Source organism: Vigna angularis, chromosome 4, assembly GCF_016808095.1.
Source record: "Vigna angularis cultivar LongXiaoDou No.4 chromosome 4, ASM1680809v1, whole genome shotgun sequence".
Classification (NCBI taxonomy): domain Eukaryota; kingdom Viridiplantae; phylum Streptophyta; class Magnoliopsida; order Fabales; family Fabaceae; genus Vigna; species Vigna angularis.
The window spans coordinates 28801047-28813398 of NC_068973.1; the positions used below are offsets into that span (position 1 = coordinate 28801047).

Here is a 12352-nt window from a genome sequence, read left to right on the forward strand (position 1 = left end):
TTCTTCCTCATAACTTATTATGTATTATAATGATAGAGAGATATAAACACGAAAAGAATAATATCATACAAAGTAAAGCATTTTCTCTCCAATCTTTTTTGTGTTTGAGCTTTAATAAAACTATCTTTAAAAGAAACCATGTGGTTTATATATATGGAACGTTTTCTCTTTCACCCTTGTACATCTCTCCCCTTACTACACATTACAAAGTTTAGAGATGTCTGTTTTGTGTTTCATCCACTCCATTTTACGGTAAAAATAGGACATTCATACAAAGAAAAGAAAAGAAAAAAAGGTAGGAAAAAACAGTAGTTATGGCACGTGAAAGGCATTCTCTATTTCCCTCCACTTACAATACAACCATAGAAATAGCGTACAAGAATTTAGGAAAGTCCACAAAACGTAGAAGTAAAGGTTTTGTTTACCATAAAAGTCTATACACATGGAAATTCAGTCAGTTGAAAAGAAGACAATTTCCCCGAAGTGTTATTTTATTTGATTTTTAGATTTTTTATAGTGATATTTATTTTTATAAAGTTTTCTTTCGTAGTAACTTACTTCCGTTAATTCTATAATAATAATTCTGTTAAATTATGTCGACCTCAAGTTTTTGTAGACATTTTTCTTTCAGTTTTGTTTAACAAGCATTATCATCTAAATTAAAAATATAAGAAGATAAAATTACTAAAGTATTTTCGTCCTTAAAAAAATACAAACAGTGGCATTTAACTAATGACGTAATTGCTTACATAAAAAGTAACTTACTATAAAGAAAACCTTAAAAACTGAATTACCACTATAATTGTTTCATCATAAATCTTTTTGTGATAAAGTAATACCAGCAGAGATATTAATTATAAGTAAAGTGTTTCAGGTAAAGGTGAGGAATAGACAATGCTTGATGAATAAAAGAAAAAGGTGGAAGCAAGGGTAGTGGAGGATGATAGTACAAGTAAATAATTGTAGACAAAACACAAGGAGCAGAATATCTTGGTACTTTTCTGGGGTCCATAACTTGGTACTTTAAAGTTACTTCGTTTACCTGTTTCGCCTCATTAAAACGGTTAGGCCATTTACATTGAAAGAACTGGACCATGTTATGATGGTCTTCAGCAACCGCAAAACTTGGTAACTGGAAAGTATCAATTATAAGACAAATCACACGGACACCACATCATGATTTCTCAATTATGCGTCCCAAAAAGAAAGCCCAAACATGAGATGAAATTATATTAATGAAGTTTACTTTGGTTTTATAAGTATACTTTATTGTCCCATATTATTAATGCATAAAATAAATAAAAAGCTAATATTATTATACATTTCAAGTTCTACACATTAAAAATGAGAAAATAAGTTAAACATTACAGTGTAAAACAGTATGACATCATAAATTGTCGTGTAAGTGGATAGATAGTACATGGACATTGTACTCTTAGAAAACATCATAAATAGCTTATAACAAAAGAAAATATGATTGTATTTCCAGGAGGATTGCAAAACAAATTTCATGACATTATTACAGTTACAACATAAGATACAAAGAACAATGACACCCGAACCTCGTGTGACCGAATGGTGGTTTCAATATTTTGATGAGATCAATTTAGTACACAACTTAAGTGAGATATATCCATAAGAACCACAGATGACACCATTTCCTTGAATGTCACACTTACCGAAATTCTAGGTGGAGAGGAACACTGAGAAAACAATAAGCAGGTGTAAGATTGTAATATGGTTTGTGAAATTACATAAAACATAGAAAAGCCTGAAAAAGAAACTTTAACTCACTGAATAGTATCTTTTGAACAAGATAATTACGGTTTATCGATCAAAACTTCTTCCCTGGGTGCCACTTTATGCTGCATCCAACACTTTATACAAGCAGAAAAACAACGTAAATGTAACATGCCTAAGCTTGAAAGACTCTCAAACAATTTAAAGGACAACAATATGTAGAAAGTACCTGGGCTTTTGCACTGATGGTACCGGTTGGCCACTAAGAACACGATCTATTGCCAAGCTCAAGTCTCTTTATATAGAAACTTAAATGGTTACTACTGCCAAGAAATAAAATATGTTTGAATAATTGTTTGATGCTAATTCAATATAAGAAACCAACCTTCCAGTGACTGGTACATTATTACTTGGCCGTGAATCATCAAATTGGCCATGATAAACCAGCTCAAATGGCCTTCGACCAGCCTGTTATTAATCGATAGAAATATGAGATATACACTGACACTCGAGGGTTTAGTTTCACCCCTAATCAAAATCATGGTGATCAATGTGCAGTACAATGAATAATGATGGTTGTAATAGAAATTGCCTTTTTGAAAAGGAAAAATTCTGGGGTACAAACAGCTCCAAAATCCTGTGCAACATCCTGCGACTGCATAAAAAATTCCATCAAATATCAGTGTTTAACCACATTGCAGATAGAGCTTGTATTCAAGTTGAGTCATTGCTATCAGAAAAGACCTTCCAGTTTTAATATAAATATGCTATAGTGATCTGGAAAATGAAGAACTTTTAAAACATTCTGAATTGAACATATGAAAAACAATAATAGTAATAATAATAAATTTTTGACATTCAATATCTGGTTCTGATATTCACATCATAAAAATACATACTTTAGTTGGTGAATTAAATAATTCAATAAAAACAAAAAATTGATTGGCCTCCTTTTTCCAGATGGTCTTATGGTCTTAGGTTTTTATGGCAGAGTTTGGATAACACTATCTAATAATATTTTAAGTAGTTGGTTATTTAGGTTCATCATCCCAGTATCAACATGATATTCACCCCTGCTTTACATGGAAAAAGATTATGTCATTAACTAGGCTAAAGGAGTCCAACTCAGAAATGTTACTGAAGGATGTAAAAGCATACCTCATCGTATAGGTATGGGAAAGGATATTTAAACAGTTTAGCATCCTCTGCCATGAATTCTGGACCATCCTGTGAGGCACAATTCCAAGTTGCACAAGTCATTCAATACTTTCAATGTAGCTTTATTCCAGGATATGAAGTTACTAGAACCTGGGGGTGTGTGGCTACGGAATTCGAAGATATAGCAACAACAGCAAGTCCTTTCTGTACAAAGAGGAAAAAAAATTCTTATAACAGATTTAACTTGTGCAAGTCCAACCTGCAACGGTAGAAAGTAGTATGTTTCTTCCTGGATAATTGATTTGACTACCTCCATAAAGAATTTTGTAAGCTTTACAATGTCTTTTTTCAGGTGCTTAACGAATGGACAGTGGTTGCATAGAAACATAACCTGCATGACCACAAAAAATAGGAAAATGAGCAGGGTCTTACTTTGCCTATTGGCATTAATTTAGCAACTAGAGAAAGGTCTTAATTTATGCATCGTAATTCATAAAGAAGAACAACCATAACACTTCACAAAATTTTAGGCACGAAAGTGGGTTCCCTCAATTTTTGTTAGCTTGTACGAACGAAGACATAAGCATCCAATAAGAAAAAAAGGAAATTACTTATTTGCTGCTATTATTCTGCAATATCTACTTTAAAGAATTACTACCTTAATATAAAACTTGCATGAAAATGCTAAAACTTGGTCAGTTAAACAAACTCTTTCCAATTATACATTAAATACTACAAACATAGCACAAGAAGAATGAACAATCAATGAAGTGAGCAAAACAAACAAAGTTAACAAAAGGCAAAAAGAATGAAGATAAGTGGCATCTTACCAGTAGAGCAGGATATGCTTCAAAATCTTCTAATGTCCAAACCTTCCCAGTAAGGGGCTCCGGAAGCTAATACAATTTCAATCCATCCAAAAATAAATAAATAAAACATATAATAATTACTCCATTCCATATTTCAAAGAAAACAAAAAAAAAATGTGGAGAGAGGGGAAGCTAAAAACCTCGAATTGCGGTGCCCTGAAGCCCAAGATAACACCTTTGGACTCTGTTCTAGAAGCCCGAACAAAGAATGTTGTTGGGGATAAATATTTTTTGCGTTGCAAGCGTAGGGGTTGAAAACCAAGGTTTGGAACAGAGCATGCTTGTGAGAATGCGAAGGCAGTTGCAGAAGAACCTAACTGCAGAAAAGGTGACCCAACAGAAGACACTTTCGGTCTCAGTCTCAATGCCATTGCTGTGTCAATCTTACTCCAACATTCACTTCAACCTCAATTCTACATCATCATCGTCATCATCAATATCATCCTCTTCTTTCATCACCCCTCATTCTTTTCTGGTCTTCGTTATTTCACACTCATAATGGGCCTATACTGTAACGGATCATCACTAAAACCCAATTAGTAGGGCCTTTAAAATAAAAAATTAATTGGGCTAAAAAAACTTACCTGTTTAGGCTTTGAGCTGCTGCTGCTTGGTCTCTCTTTTTTTCCTGGATCTAAAAATTGATTAAGATTAAATGTTTGTTTAATTAAAAAAACTTCTCCATAAACAACAACAAAAAAAGATTTTACATAAAATAAGTTATATTATACATAAAATTAAAAATTAAATTTAAGAAATTTAATAAAAACAACTTTCGCCAGTATAATATTACTTTATATTACTATTATAATAAAATTATCTTATAGATAAGGTTATTTTCTTTTTGTTTTTTATTTTATTTTATTAGTTATATATGTATACTTTAATTATAATATGATAATATTTAATTGATATTATTTTTTCAATCGAATATTTAATGCATAAACATATTTATGGTTTGAAAAATTGTGTGTATACCATGAGCATAATTAAAATATTCTTAGAAGATTTTAATACGTACCAATATAATGCAAGTTTGAACCACAATAATAAAAAGAGTTTGGAAAAATTTATTTGTGTGTTGCTTAAAGAATAAAAAGCAATTTTGCATAAAAAAGTATAATAATAGAAAAAAAAAACAACTAAACATAAAATAAGTTTTCTAGCTAATACTAAAAATAATAAGAATAGTAGACAAGAGATAAAAATAGGAAAATAATATTAATATATCGATGTTACTAGGGTTTCGATCACTTATGATTTTGAGTGAAGCTTGAATCATATGTTTTTTTAATTTTCTTATTAGCCTCAATAGGATGGAGGTGTAAGCATATTGAGCAATTCGGACTTAGAGAGATTAGCATTGCATAACTTCATATACAAGCTTTTGGTGCACATATTGATTAATTAGTTGAAAGAAGATATATGTAGAAGATACACCAGTCATTGTTGGATATTATACAGATAATATTTGACAATCAATGTCAAGAATATTGTGATTATCATAGTTATAACTACATAACATTGACATAGGACTTAAGTTTAAGTAGATGAATAAACCATTATAGCTTACTTGTGATAGGTATAAGATATCTATATTTTACTTTAATAAAAAAAATAGACATAATAGTTTGTTGTTTTAGTATTTGTCAAAATTAAATAGCTATTAAGGAAGAAGTATCAATTAATCAAGAGAGTGAACACAAGTCATCTATGACAAAATCCTTATATGTGACTAGAAATTTTTTTTCTCTACTTAAGATTACAATTTAAAGATAAATTTGAATAATTTTAAACATAAATTACCTCATTTTTTACTTGGTAAGAATAATATATAGGCCAGTATTATAAGATTGAGTAACCTATCAACCAATCTTCTATATACGGAATTAGATCAATGAACATGTTGGAATTTAACAGTATTAGAGACCATTTTCAGATTCATGAAGAGTTACATTTATTCATGAAGAGTTATAACCAATGAAGAGTTACAATTATTATGAAGAGTTACAACCATTCATGAAAAGTAATAATCATTTATGAAGATATGTAACTAATCAGAAAATGGTATGTGATGAATGATATATTTTGGGATTTGAGTACTGGATTGGGAATTGAAGTTGTTCTCTTCTTAATAGGCGTCTTTGAATCCAAGAAAAACCCATGATTCTTTGTCTAGCCAAGTGAAGCCTTAACCTGAAAAGACTTTTGGACTTAACCAATAGTGTGTGAAGTGTGTGAATCAAATGAAATGCAAAAGCTGATGAAGTTCTATGATAATTCTACTGTCATGTGAGGACAAACACTTGAGTGTGAGTAATGATAAATGCTGATCTAGTTGTTCATATTCTATGCACAGGTGATTTTGTGAGTGATGCATCATGTCATACTTGTTTGAAATCTTTGGGAATGCATGTGATTATTCTGATGTGCAAAGTCATTTTATCAAAATGTCAATTGTCTGTTGTCTTGTTCATTTTCTTGTGTGATTTCATGAGGGCATAAAATAGTTCAAGTTTGGGGGAGTTGATAAGTGTGAAAAAGAGTTGTTTTTACACTTATAAATGAGCTCAATCTTGTAATTATTCATGTTGTTCCTCAGTGAAAAGTTGTAATAGGGAGTAGATTGTTATGTCAAATATTGTACAGGAAATAGTGTATTATTTGGACTCTGTCAACCAATTCTCGCTTAGAGCAAGCCAAAATTCGCAGAGCTAGCAAGAAGAAATTTGCATAGCGCATCATCACCTGTGCGTTAAGCGAATAACACCAGTTAAAGAAACAACATTTTGAAAATTCGTAGAGCGCACATATGCTTATGCGCTGAGCGAATTAATGAAATTAATTAAGTGGCTTAAAAAGACGTGACAGAAAGACAGAAAGGATCTTCTGACACACAAACAAAGCGAGAAAAATACTGTAGAACTGCAGGAGACGATCAGGAGACCTTTCCAGACATCAAGACTTCACTTTCTGCAAGGAATTGCTGTAAAGAGTACGTTTGAGATGTCTAGGATAGGCTAAATTTTTTGTTCATTGGAATTGGTTGTATGACGACACATTAATGTAAATTTCCTGTGCAATATATGTTTCTGTTCTTGTTCTTTTCTTGACTTGCTTTTGATTATACATAAGTATAATTCTCTTTAAAAGTTCTTTTGTACTGGGAAGTATTTTTAGAACCAGAAACGTAAGAAAAGAAACTAAAAATAACTACGCTAGGAATAGCTTCTATGCTTTTGGTCATTCTCAACATCTGAATTTAATGCAAAATTATCTGCTGAATTAAGTAAGGAATTAATAATTCAATAGATAATTTTAGAACTTGTTTTAAGGAATTAAACCAAGATACTATTATGTGAATGCTTGAACAGATAATGTATGTTGTACAGGATTTTAGTGTAATGTTAGTCAAAGACCAATTCCAGTGATCTTTTATCGTATTTTTCAATCTTAATTTTTTATGTCGTTAATTTCATGCTAATTTCCAAATTAAAATCACAAATGTTATCATCAAATTTAATTGAATTTAATTGATCTTGATAAATAATTTTAATTGAATAACGTAACTCAAATTCCCTTGGGAGAATAATACTCTTAACTTAATTAAGAGTATTACTTGAATGATTTGATATACTTGCCAAAAAGTTATCAAGTATCACAAGGTATCACAGAAAAGCTAATAAAACAAAAAATTTCTCACGCCGACATTTTTAGCGTATAATGATTTATCTCAAAAGTCGTTTAATGGGAGGTTGTCTAACACTAGAAAACTTAGGACATCTAACACTCTCATATGGTTTTCTAACACCCTCACATGATCATCTAAAACTTATCAACATATGGTACTAAGGAGTTGTTGATAAAGGGTTTTGGTGTCGCACAAGTATTATTAAATAAAAACTAAGTTTTTTCTTTTTACTAGTGTAGTATAAAAGTCAACCTAAGTCAGCACAAGGAACAATGTCATGTAAGTTCATTGATAGAAATTTATTTTTGTCACTTTGAAGGTTGGCGGATTAGGAAGCTTAAAACTAAATTGAAAATGGAAAATAAGAAATTGAAAGCATTAAAATCCATATTTTACAACTGAAATTAAAATGCAGTTAATAAGATTGGTTGAAAAAATATAAATGAGATTGAAAACAATGAAACTCAAACATTTATTACAATGTAAATGGGTTAGTGTAAAATTGTAAAATAGTGCATGAAAACATTATAAAAGTAATGTAAAGAACATAAAATAAGAAATTGAAAATTGGAATTAAACACCATAACATTCAAATTGCGAAGCACAAATGAAATGAAAATTACAAAAGAAAGAATAAGGAAGCAAAAGAACCAAATTGCATTTAGAAACTAAAAATATAAAATTTTGGAACTCCAATAGTCAGCCTAAAGCAAAGAAAATGTAAAGAACAAAACCAGTCCTAGAAATTGTGTTGTTCCATGTTCCCCCTTTTCTATGACTATTATCTCTTAGATAAATGAACACTAAAAACAAAAGATACATTCCTAAAAAAAATCTAAAATGTTGTTGACAAAGGCTACCAAAAGTTATGTTTCCTTCTTATATGGGTGTGTATGTGTGTGTACCTACAGTTTAGCATCATATATTGATCGATCAATCCAATGTGTACCCATAGTACACTACCCGCCAAGCCAAGTGTTGTTGTCAATTCCCAATGTGTAGGGGTTTGTATGACAGGTTTCGTTCGGCTGGGCTCTTGTGACCATTCGTGCAGTCATAACTCTTCGACGAATAGTGACCATGCGGTTTTGAAAGCTACATTGCTTTGTAATGCTTGTTGTAAGTTTTGACAAAGGATGTGAAGCGATAGATATCTGTAGTTGTTGGATGTGATTTACTTTGACGGTTTGGATCAAGTGATCGTTTGCTTCTCATTCCTATAAATAGTTGTGGGGTTGGTCAATCATTTTCATCTTTTCCTTTTCCTAGCTCTGCTCAAACGATTGACTTTTCTGCATAGAGGTAATAATAATTTCTTAGTCTTTCAGTTTCTCACTGCCAGAAGATCTTTCTTGTCAGGAGGGTAAATGTTATGACGAAGGTGCAACCTGGTCATTAGTATCAGAGTCATGTCTAACTGCCTAATAAGGGTAGTGTGGAGGCTAGTAGTACATGTAATAATGAAGGGGTGGTTCTCCTAAGGAGAGTGCTCAATGCGTCACAACAAATATTGATATACGTGCCTCAAGAAAAGGTGATGAATTGGGTTTATCCAAACGATTAGGGTATGATTGGGTCAACCATGAGGTTCAGGACTATGTTACACAATACCTATAGGGTGAGCATTTACGCGCTTTGATGGAAGTGGTGGACGTGCTCAAAGGAGATATTGTTGACAATGTAGTGATGTTGCACGTCTATAAAGGAAACGAGCATGTCTTCCATGCCCGCGAGGGTTCCATGGACAAGTTCTTTTACAGTTATACATGTTTGTTTGTTGAGCTAGATGTTTCTCGTCCTTGGATGATTTCACTATGGTAATACTCTGTGCGCTCAATGTGGCGTCAATCCAACTACACCTGAATGGTTGGGCTGCCATGTAAGCCTTTCACGTCTTATGTCGAGCGTTGGTCTTGATGGCTATGCGTACCTTGTTCCTTCATCATTTTCACACTTGCCCTCCTACGAAAAAAACGGGTTAGCTTTCCCTAAAATGTGAGAAGTCGAAGTGGTTCCTCGATCAATATGTCTCCTCCTTTAAGAGCTTTAAGGATAGTTTTTTTCAAGATCGTGATAAAAGAGGACGATTGTCACCATTCTTTTAGGGCGATTGTCCCGAGTTTCCTTTTTATTGGATCAATCAACCAACCAGTCGCACCTCCTGGTCCCTGTCTACAATGACTTCCATCGAGGTTTCCATATTAGAGATTTTGAATCAGCTATCCTTTAAACTCTCGATCCAGAAGATCCTTCGGACCGCTCCTTCTCTCACTATGTGAGAGGACATTTATGGTAAACATGTTTCCTATTTTTCAGTTATTTTTTTTTAGGGGGTTAACCTCACTAAGTTTTCTCTTGTCATACAGACATCATAAGTTTAATCAACCTTTAGTAAGTCCTACTACCGATAGGTTATTCAACAACTGCCACAGAACAATGCAATTGTTAAAGAGGTTGGCCACGAATGTGCTACACTGGTCATTACCAAAGCCATTCCCTTAAAGATGGTCCATGTTGTGAGGATCAGTCATCTGAACAAGGATAAAAGGAAAAGGAGATATCAGTGTCATGGTGAGAAGTCGTCATCTACTCGCTTCTTTAAGAAGAGTCGATGCTAGAATAAAGATAATGCGGTTCCTTTGGCTAGGAACAATGTAAAACATAAATTTTGAAATTTGAAAATAATTTTAAATAAAATTCAATCTAAAATATAAATTTAAATATAATAAAAAATCAATTTTAATAAAATTATTTGTATAACATTTATATACAAATTAAATTTCATTATAATTTGGAAAGGGACAAAATTGTTTTATTTTAAAAGATAATTATAATACAATTGAGATAAAATAAAAATTCAAAAGCAAATTAAGACTAAAACAATGATATCCGGTAACATTGTCCCTCCATATTTACATGTGACAAATTTTTATTTTTAAAAGAAATTAAAATTGAAAAAATTAAATAAATACATAAATAATACCTCTTTTAACATTATTAATACATTACTAATAGAAAAATCAGATTGCATCAAATTTTTTAAAATAAAAACTAAATTCACACACAAAAATAATGACTAATTTAAAATTCTTTTACAAAAGTTGAGACAAATCACATTATTTAACTTAAAATAAATTAAATACGAAAGATTCAGTGGTCATGTCACAACAACCAAGTACGTTGGAGGAAAAGAACATATAATTAGGTACTAATACAAGAAAGAGGGAACCAGTTTAGTTGGGACTTTGGAACTCTTACTGAAAATTCTAATATAGTTATAAACTCAATTGGGTTCATCATTTCTGTCGACAACAATAAATTATGATTTGTTTTTGGCAGAGAAATTGTTATTTTTTGTTTGTAAACATACAATTTAGACAAACTTTCATTATTTAGGACTCACCTGATTTTAGTAAGTACTATACAGATGCTGTTTCAAAAGATCAAACATCATTTTGACAATGATTAGCAGCGTGACAATGCCAAGTGTTCTGTAAAATGTTGGCTTAAAAAAAATTTAATTATTGGATCAAATTAGAAAATTTTCATGGCTTGAGGAGTTTACTTAAGAAAGAAAATTTAATGCGTTAATTATTGATGGAATCTCTAATTAATTTCAAATTGGTTCGAACCGTTATCAGTTTCTCGTGAAACATATTCTGAAATAGTTAGTGTGTGGATTGGATTGAGGTCCTTAATTATTAATTGATATTAATGTTATTTTTAATTTAAAAACTAAGCCGAAACTAGTGTCGTCTTCCTATGGATAGTGTTAAATGTTAAATAAACCAACAAAATATAATTAAGAAGCTTCCTAAAGAATCTAGCACGTTCACACTTCCATATCCATATCCATATGCATAATAAATATATAGAAAGTGTATTTTGTATTGAGACGAGTAGCTCATACATACGTAAATTGTTAATATCAAAATTGAGCAAGTTATGTTCTATCCATCGTTTTACGTCATTGGTGACGGAGGCGATAGCATATTTACACTTACAATTCATAAGTTTTTTAATTCGATTTATAGTGTAAATTATTATGACATTTATTTAATTTTAAATCATCACAGTTGAATTTTTTAATAGTTATAATATTCATTTAAGAAGAAAATAAAATTAAATATATTTTTAATCATAATCTTGAATGTAAAATTAAAATTTGTTATTGTCTTAAATTTTGATATATTTTAATTTTTAAATTTTAAAAATTAACCATTATATCCTTTTTAATTTAATTGCATTAAAATTTTAATGTATTTAAAAATGATATTTGAGATACTTACATTATTTTTAATACGTTCCAGTTTAAATACTTGTACATAATTTAACAAGTTCAAAAAGTTAATATTATTAAATTAAAAAGATTATATCTATTTGAAAAGTTTTGAATACTAAAATATATTAAAGTTTAAAATGATAACTAATTCCAATTTCACATTCAAATTTAATAACTAACAACTTACTTAAGCTAAAAAATATCTAAATAACTTAAAATTAACTTGATCACTAAATAAAAAGTTATCGTAGAATAAAGGTCAATTTTACAAATTTAATGTTTTTAAATTATTTGATATTTTATTAAATAAACTAAAATAAAGGTCAATTTTACAAATTTAATGTTTTTAAATTATTTGATATTTTGTTAAATAAACTAAAATTAACAAAACAAACACACGCATATAATTTAAATATTTAAACAGATCTTTGAAATACTATCAACTTTTTTTATTAATATCCAACAATAAAAGTATTTAAATATTTAAATTACTATATGCACATGCAAATACTTATTAAATAAAGTTATTTGATTACTATATATTAGATGTATATCACATGAGTTTTTTTTTTTTGTTTTTTTTACTTTAATAAATAAGAACTATATAACATT

The 12352-nt window shown here is 30.4% G+C and overlaps 1 protein-coding gene across 7 annotated transcripts; it reads right to left on the reverse strand.

Moving 5' to 3' along the window:
* Positions 1–1433: 1433 nt before the first annotated feature.
* LOC108330957 (uncharacterized) lies at positions 1434–4233 on the reverse strand. Of its 7 annotated transcripts, none has more exons than XR_008248653.1 (10): positions 3908–4233; positions 3729–3794; positions 3209–3289; positions 3049–3102; positions 2899–2967; positions 2333–2395; positions 2126–2208; positions 1970–2060; positions 1795–1877; positions 1434–1703 (listed from the first exon to the last, which is right to left on the reverse strand). XR_008248653.1 is itself a non-coding variant. In XM_017565557.2 (10 exons), exons 1-9 carry the CDS (start codon positions 4136–4138, stop codon positions 1835–1837), a joined length of 756 nt encoding a protein of 251 aa, XP_017421046.1. In that variant the 5' UTR covers positions 4139–4229; the 3' UTR covers positions 1434–1703; positions 1795–1834. The 7 variants fall into 7 exon arrangements, 2 of the variants coding, with proteins under 2 accessions (XP_017421046.1, XP_052733155.1); XR_008248652.1 differs by having other exon boundaries at positions 1970–2063; XM_017565557.2 differs by having other exon boundaries at positions 1970–2035; positions 3908–4229.
* Positions 4234–12352: the final 8119 nt, after the last annotated feature.

Excerpts from the sequence above, each read along its gene's own strand:
- LOC108330957 (XM_017565557.2), bottom strand. The coding sequence starts at position 4,138 with ATGGCATTGAGACTGAGACCGAAAGTGTCTTCTGTTGGGTCACCTTTT. Across the intron at positions 3,290-3,728 it reads AAGCATATCCTGCTCTACTG|GTTATGTTTCTATGCAACCA; the intron begins GTAAGATGCCAC and ends GTGGTCATGCAG. Across the intron at positions 1,878-1,969 it reads CCATCAGTGCAAAAGCCCAG|TGTTGGATGCAGCATAAAGT; the intron begins GTACTTTCTACA and ends GCTTGTATAAAG.